Raw genomic sequence first — 8,843 nt, 5'->3', positions numbered from 1 at the left:
CCTAAATTTCAGCCGCCGAGGGACGTCTGCACCTCAGCTTATCACAACATGAGTGCGCAACGAAACCGATCCACCTTGGCTCAGCGCTGCACCCCATCGAGCGCCATGGAATCATTGGGGAGGGTGAAGAAGTCCCTGCAGAAGCCCGTGAGGAAGCTAACGGGCTGTGTGCTGGGGCAGAAGGAGAAGAGGCTCTGCTCCGGACACAGGTGGGGAGTTTTGTCAGAGTAAGAGTGTCATTCATTCAAAATAAAATCCTCCCCAACCAAGAGGGAAAAGGTTTTTTAATAAATTTACCTTAAAATTAGGAAAAAAACAAGGCTTTGCTTTGCTTCATATTGTTACCAACATCTGAGATTTTGTTATGTAGGTTAATTCATAGAGGGAGGAGCAACACAAGTACACACTGGACTTATTATGTAATGACTGAGTCTTATTTAAATGCTGCCCATCTTTGGCTTTGGACACAGAGCGGCGAGAGGCAGAGGACCAGGATCCCAGGGGAGGAAGGTTCCACTCCCACCCAAAGACTCAGCGGCCGCGTGCTCCTACCAGGCCGACCTTGACAAGGAGAGGTAAAACGCACAGTGAATCTGACCCACATATTAACCAGAGCACTCTGAAGTCGACAACAAGACAGTACCAACAAGACAAGGCAGCACTGGATATGACCTAACAATTAGCAATAAAATATGTCCTAATTGTTCCCTGAAGATATTTGGAGGGTTAAAACATGACACCTGTTCCTGTAGATCACAGACTTGTTTAATGAATTGAGTGCAGTTTGACAGGTGGGTTTGTTTTTGTGCAGGAAACTGCGGGAAGCAATGAACGCACAGAAGAACGCAGAGCGAGCTGCCATGAGAGCACACTTCAGGAGGAAATACCAGCTGTCTGAGGTGGGCCTTTCCCTGTTCTCCTGAGAGTACCTCTGATAAGATTATTTTGGGGGGGAAACCTTGAGGGATTATCAGCGGGTACGTTGAAATGTTTCAGATCAGCTGTAGTATTAATTTTTAGCTTTATTTTGAACACACAACATTGTGTTTTGCAGTTAAGAGTAGATTTAATTGATTCCTACTAAATAATCTGCAACACACTTGAGGTAGAAATGAATTGTAGAAGGCCTAAAATTTAGGTGTAGATTTAAAATTTTAATATAAATTGAGTATCAAAGTGCATGATGAAATAGACATGATCTGAAAACATTCTGAATCAAATGTATCAATGCTGTTGGTCCAAAGCTGACATGCTTGTGCCGTGAATAGGACCCTCAGGACTCGTCCCACCTGCGTTCTGTCCGGGGGAAGGTGGTGCTCCCCTGTGAGCTGTCCAAGATCATTTACCCTGAAGCTCAGACCAAGGATGAGGGCTTCAACCTGCTCAGCGCCTTCCAAGGACTCAACTTCGGACCAGATGTGTTCTCAGCCAAGAGTCGGAACGGCACAGACGTCTGCAAAGTCATGTGACGCTATCACTCATGTCTGTGCTATTCAGAGGCAAGAACAAAGACTGCACGAGCTATGTACAGATTTTATGAATGTGCAAATGTTGATTATTATGCAAATGCTATGATTGTGCTGCTAAGGTCAGTGGGTTTATTGTAGTGAAACTGCCTTTCATGTCATGGTAATTGATGACCCTCCAAACACTGCCAGTAATGAGCGTGAAAGAAGATTTCTCTTACAAGTCTTTTAATTTTCTAAGCTCTGTAATTATGTGTTACTGTACGTACCCCCCCCCCCCCCCCCCCTCTCTCTCTCTCTCTCTCTCTCTCTCTCTCTCTCTCTCTCTCTCTCTCTCTCTCTATATATATATATATATATATATATATATATATATATATATATATATGTATATATATATATATATATATATATATATATATATATATATATATACACACACACATATATACGCTGTCTAATATTTATTCTGTATATTCACAATCATTGCTTGGACTTCTGCCAATATGTCAAAGTCTTTTTCAATGACATTTATAGCTCCATGTGTCAGCACTGAGGACAATATAATAAAACCTTTCATGTCATCCTTGGTGTTGTGTGTTTTGGCTCAGAGCAACATGTGGTGTCTGTTGTGTTTCTCTTGAACTCTTGACTTTGGATCTGTAAATCGTTGGCTCTATCAGTTTAACCCACGATAGGGCAGATTCAAGGATGTGAGGAAAGGAGAGAGGGGTAGTGTGAGAGCGTCCTGATCAGAAACTGTCCCAGACCTGAGACCATGAGGAGCATGAGGGGAGCTCAGGCCTGCAGACAGGTGCTCTGCACAGGCTTCACTCAGAGAGGCCTTAGTTTGGCAGTCACCAGAGCTGTGGAGACAGGGACAGTGGAGCAGACACCAGGTAAGGAGAGTGTGGGGCAGAAGAAGAGGAACGGACACATACGCAACTTTGAGGAGATCCCTCACACGGGGCGCAATGGCTGGGTCAATATGCTTAAGTACTGGAGAGAGGATCGATTCAGAAACCTGCACAAGCACATGGAGAAGACCTTCCAGGAGCTGGGGCCCATCTACAGGTAACCACACTGGGTTTGGATGAATATTCAAATTCACAGACTGTGTTCTTGTACAGGGAGCGCCTGGGCACTCAGAACTCCATCAACATCATGCTGCCAGCTGACATTAGTGAGCTTTTCCGCTCGGAGGGAATGCACCCAGAGAGAATGACCCTTGAGGCCTGGGCCACGCACCGCGAGGCCCGAAAACTCTGCAAAGGAATCTTCCTCAAGTCAGTAGCAAACTGTACTAAACTAAAAAAAAAATGCTATTGTGGGTGTGCTGCACCTGATTTAACATTTAAAAAGGATTTACTTTACAGTTATAGGGCCAAAAATCGAATATATAAACAAGAAATGCTGCAAAAGGAAAAAAAATCACAAATGACTCTCGCTACTTGTTTTGTATGTGAGCAAATGGTAATGGTAAATGGTCTCAACGTATATAGCGCTTTTCTACCTTCATTAGGCACTCAAAGCACTTTATAGCTAGAAACCACTCACCCATTCACACAGACACTAGAGACAAGATGGGTGAGGTGTCTTGCCCAAGGACACAACGGCGAATGTGCACCTGCAGGAGCCAGGATTCGAACCCCTGACCTTCCGTTCATGAGACGAACCGCTCTACCACCTGTCCCACTGTCATGCTCAGTTAAATGACTCCCATACTGTGTAAATGCATGTTAAAATAGACATTGAAATCTCCATAAATTACAAAAGCTTTTAAATCTACTTCCAGCCTGTTTTAACCTGTCTTAAGGTTAAAGGTGAAGACTACTTTATTGTCCCAGTCGGGAAATCTATTCTCATCGCAATCCAAAGGCCGAGGTTAATGCAACTGTCTTCTAGAAATGGCGAGGAGTGGCGAGCTGACCGCCTGCTACTTAACAAGGAGGTGATGATGACTGCGGCCGTCAGACGTTTCTTGCCGCTGCTCAATGAAGTGGCCAAAGACTTCTGTGAAATGGTGTCGGGGCGAGTGGAGCGCAAGGGGAGATTTGACGGGGGCAAGCGCAGCCTCACCATGGACCCCAGCCAAGACCTGTTTCGCTTTGCCCTGGAAGGTCAGAGATAACATCGTTTTGTCTGAACGTTCACCTAATTGTTAATTTCTGTGACTAAAAACTAGGCTGCTTAGAAACAGACCCCCATACAGTGCTCTTGGTGGTGTAGATTATAAGAACAACCTTCTACAAGTTGATATTCAGTGCATGTCCTGGTGTAAGATGTGACGTCAAAGCTCTATTCAGTCTGCAGAAACAGTGTTATAAAGCGGCATCAATAGTCTCCCTTAGTGATGCTGCACTTTTCTTTCAGCCGAGCCTCACCTTTGAAGAACCGCGGCTCATTTCACCCGGGTAAACCTGTCATTACCATTTTTGTAGGCGTCGAGGGTCAAGGAGAACAGGCAGCATTTAAAATAGACACAACAAACACCATCAAAGCAGCTGCATTCTGTCAGCAGCTCTGTATGTGCGTCTGCACCACAGCACTCGCACAAGTGTCAATACTTGAGCACATGTGTGAGTGTGAGAGTGACTTTAAGCCATGCTCCTAATGAACAGCAGCACACGGGTGAAGGAGGGGCAGACAGACAGGAATCTCATTCCAGTCAGACCTATGTTGTCAATGTGTTACAAGGATTAGGAGAGAGATGCTTCTAAATCAGGAATGTGTGCATGAATGCATTGTGAAACCAAACATATGTTACATACATACAGAAGGTCACAAACTGGATGTGTTAAGGGCATTTCTCCTTTATGTTCTCTCCTTGAAAAGTACCCGCCTCCTCTCACATCTCTCTCTCTCACCCCTCCACAACAGCCAGTTGTCATGTCCTCTACGGAGAACGCATTGGCCTCTTCTCATCGTCTCCCTCCATGGAGTCTCTGAAGTTTATTTCGGCTGTAGAGAGAATGCTGTCCACCACTCTCCCTCTCCTCTTCCTGCCCTCTCGCCTGCTCCTCCTCATTGGCGCTCCCCAGTGGAATCAACACGCCATGGCATGGGACCACATCTTTAGCCATGGTAGCTCTATCATCCTGACAATATCTGCAGAGAAAGCATCACTCTCTGACAGTGTCATGTTGTTGCTTGTAGCTGAAAGTAGGATCCAGAAGGGTTACCAGCGCCTGTCCTCTGCCAAGGCTGAGGGGGTGTCCGATGGGGGGCAATACCCGGGAGTTTTGAGTCAACTTCTCCACAAAGGACAGCTATCTTTGGACCTCATCAAAGCCAATTTGACTGAGCTGATGGCTGGAGGCGTGGACACAGTATGTTTGTGTGTCATCATCCCGCCCTCATGTTCTACCTAAATGTCTTTTTGCCTTTGTCCCAGACTGCAGTGCCTCTGCAGTTTGCTCTCTTTGAACTGGGGAGAAACCCCGCCGTGCAGGAGAAGGTGAGGCTGCAGGTGAAGGACTCATGGGCCAAAGCAGAGGGAGATCCTCAGAGAGCCCTTCAGGGGGCGCCACTCCTTAAAGGCACCATCAAAGAGATCCTCAGGTACAAACGCACTGTGGCGAGTGATCAGTTTCCTCAAAACAATGGAAAACATAGATGAAACTGTAATCACTGATTTTGTATAGCAAGTTTGTCTATTTATGGGTGGCACATTTTGAATCGTTGATTGTTATGGAAACGGTCGTAATTTTACATATATTGAAACCCGATGATATGTTGGATGTTCTTCTATAATGTTATTTTAATTTCAAATGGATGGCAGTAGTCAATATTTCTCTATAGACAATTATAGTATATGTTTGCTTGATAATCCACACATTTTTGTTAATTTTTGTCAGAGAACAGGTTTGCAAATTTGCTGTAGTAACCACATGGCTTTAAGTCCATTCATTAGACCATAACCACAATTGTGTGATGGAATATGTCTACCAATTTCAATTAATGTTATGATGTTGTATTAATGCTAAATAAAGAGCAATTTGTAACCATTTATAATAGGAAATAGATATATTAAGTGCATTAACAATAGGTCTGTGTAATCTAACTCTAGCCATTGACTCAAAGTAAGACACTGGCCATAACAGCTCTATTATGAGGAAGAAAAACATGCTCCTGCAGATCGATAAAAGTCTGCGGCGACGGCAGCTGCTTGAGCCTGTTTCCATCACTGGGAACGGAGCATGAAACCACAGGCCAAATGACTATTGATCACTATCAGTACATATACAGTAATGTGTTGGGAGATGAGGGTGAGAGGTGCCACTCTGTGACTGAGGCATGAAGGTGGTTTTCTTATAACAGATAGATTTGTACTTTGATCCCAGCTTCAACTATCGTGTACTATTCCTGACTTCTTGTTTGCATGATTAGCAACACGTGTTTGTCAGATAGCCACAGGGCAGCTGTGGCTTCAGATATAGCTAGTGGCCACTGAGTGTGAGGAATGAATTAATAATAATGATACTGATGATGATGGACATTATGATTATTAATTTTGTTGATGTTTTCCGGTTAGGTTGTATCCAGTGGGGATCACAGTGCAGCGTTATCCAATCAAAGACATCGTACTCCAGAACTACCACATACCTGCAGGAGTGAGTACACGACTGCCACATTCACCATTGCTTCAAGCTTTTACTATATCTGTGACTGAGGTGGGGAGTATTCAAGTATGGTTATTACTTGAATAATCGTACTTTAAGGAATAGTTACTAGGGCTAGTAAGCTACTCACTCACTCACTCACTCACTCACTCACTCACTCACTCACTCACTCACTCACTCACTCACTCACTCACTCACTCACTCACTCACTCACTCACTCACTCACTCACTCACTCACTCACTCACTCACTCACTCACTCACTCACTCACTCACTCACTCACTCAGGCTTCCTGGTGTTTCCAAACGGTCTCCCATCCAGGCCCTGCCCTGCTGAGCTTCAGGCGTTTGCTATAATCTCCTCTGCGTTGTCTCTTTGTACCTCAGACCGCGGTCCAGGCCTGCTTGTACCCGATGGGGCGGAGTCCGGAGGTGTTCCCTGACCCCTTGCGTTTCGATCCGACGCGATGGCTGAGCAGCCGAGAGGACGCGCCTGGGGAGAGGAAAGGTGGAGTGGCAGAGGGCACGGAGGCAGCGGGGTTTCGATTTCTGGCGTTTGGGTTCGGGTCAAGGCAGTGTGTTGGCAGGAGGATCGCAGAAAACGAGATGCAGCTGCTCCTGATGCACGTAAGAGAGATGAGAATAGAAACGTACTTGTAATAAATGTTGTAGTAATTTGTTCTTATCACAGAAACAGTAAAAAACAACTTCCACTTCAGTAGATTATTGCAATTGTTCAATATTCAATACACAATATTGTACATATTACAACATATTATATATACATATGTATTTAAGTATTTTTTCTTATGTAATTGCTACTTCAAACAGAGTAAAGCAAACTAAGTTTTGCTGAAAAATGTATGCTAAAAGAATTTTCAAGAGAACTGTTTTCGAGAGTTATGAGGACTTTTGTGTTTTTGTCTAGATCTTGCTGAATTTCCGCGTGAGCGTTCCTTCCTCAGAGGATGTGGAAACCACATACACGCTGATCCTTCAGCCGCGTGTCCCTCCCAGAATCACCTTTCACAAACTTTGAACATACTGTGCATTATTTTACAGAACTCACACAGAAGAGGTATTTTTATAATATACAATGATAAACTAATGAACAATTGTAAATGAATTGTATTAACTGTAATTGTAAGAATAAACCTTGTTATGTCACAGAGTGGGGAAATTGCATTATTTCAAACAGCCAGAACAACATCAAGAAGCAAAAAAATTATATTTATTATTATATATACAGTGGGAACCAGATGTTTACATACACTATATAAAAAAACACATATGCATTTTTTTTGTCACTGTCTGACATGAAACCAGCATTAACTTTTACCTTTCTTAGGTCAATTACAATTTATTTCTATTTGCTAAATGCCAGAATAATGAGAGATAGAATTTTCTATACGTTTTTATATGACTTTGTAAAAAATAATAATAATAATGGTTTACATACATTGCATTAATATTTAGTAGCATTGCCTTTAAAGTGTCTAACTTGGGTCAAACATTTTGTATTTCCTTCCACAAGCTTCTCACAATAGTTGGCAGGAGTTTTGGTCCATTCCTCCAAACAGAACTGCTGTAACTGAGACAAATGTGACGGCCACCTTGGTGCACATGCCTTTCAGATCTGCCCATACAGTTTCACCTGGACTGAGATCTGGACTTTTGATGACCACTTCAAAACATTGACACATTGTGCTTTGGGAATTGTCCATTGTAAGACCCATCTGCGCCCACTTTTTAATACATTTGCACCTAAACAAGCATCCTTATCAGAAATATATAATCTTGGAATACGAGTTAAGAGAATAACTGTGTAAAAATAAGTGAAATAATATAAGTACAGTACAATCTTTGCAAGAAAAAATAAATAAATTGTGATGTGATTCTGTGCACATTGTGGTATAGCACGTGTTCATTGCTTTACATGCAGTGCCCTTTTTCAAATAAATATATAATTGAAAGACAATATGATCAAATGCAAAGCCAATACCATGACTGTTTCCGTGCACAAGATGGCACTAATCAAAGCCATGTTGAAGTCTGCCCTGGACCCTCCCCTCTGTCTGTCTGGGCACTCGCCAAGATTTCAACTGGTGAGTCTCACTGCCTCGCAAATATTTTATTATGTTTTATAGCCAATGATTGAGCATGCATTGTTTAACAGCCGCAGCAGTAATACTAATAATGAAGTAGTTGTAGTAGTGGAATGTGTAACAAGTTTTGCTTTGACTTTTCGATCAGAGACGTCACACTGTTTTTTTGATTTGTTTTGTTTGCCTTTAGCTAAAAAAAAGTGGTTCACCTCAGAATATTATAACATAATTCACGTAATAATCTGTACATTGCTTTTGTTGGACATATTTTTCTTTAGCAAATTGGTGACTGTAGTTTTACTGTAAAGTATGAGCCACCTATAGGATCTTGATCTTTGCACTGTAATGGATGATAATTGAAACACATGCCATAGGGGCTTACAGCACATTTTCTCGACTGGTCCCGGGGTCGAAGTCCGTTTGTTCTTTGGCTAAACATTTACACCCTCTATCTGTGTCACTCTGAGCTCACGCGTGATCGTAATTTAATCTAATGTAACTATGTGGTCACTAATAACGGGCCTCACAGTGTGGCAAGTCATAAACTGTGTGAGCATAATCAGGTAAACGTTTCAGTGCGTTGCTAAGAGGCACACACACAACTCTGAAGAGGATTTATACAAGTAGTTCATATAAAGTAATGATACAAAAC

At 42.7% G+C, this 8,843-nt stretch overlaps 1 protein-coding gene across 1 annotated transcript; it reads left to right on the top strand.

The window, feature by feature from the left end:
• On the top strand, nt 1-7,142 carry cyp11c1 (cytochrome P450, family 11, subfamily C, polypeptide 1). Its single transcript, XM_079561650.1, has 14 exons — nt 1-209; nt 471-575; nt 812-899; nt 1,269-1,460; nt 2,245-2,322; nt 2,356-2,540; nt 2,597-2,752; nt 3,372-3,586; nt 4,347-4,550; nt 4,623-4,795; nt 4,861-5,027; nt 6,001-6,079; nt 6,474-6,713; nt 7,015-7,142. Exons 1-14 carry the CDS (start codon nt 49-51, stop codon nt 7,123-7,125), a joined length of 2,154 nt encoding a protein of 717 aa, XP_079417776.1. The 5' UTR covers nt 1-48; the 3' UTR covers nt 7,126-7,142.
• The last annotated feature ends 1,701 nt before the right edge of the window (nt 7,143-8,843 follow it).

Source organism: Gobius niger (genome assembly GCF_951799975.1).
Source record: "Gobius niger genome assembly, chromosome: 8".
In the NCBI taxonomy this organism is placed as follows: Eukaryota; Metazoa; Chordata; class Actinopteri; order Gobiiformes; family Gobiidae; genus Gobius; species Gobius niger.
This window is presented reverse-complemented; position numbering and strand designations above follow the sequence as displayed.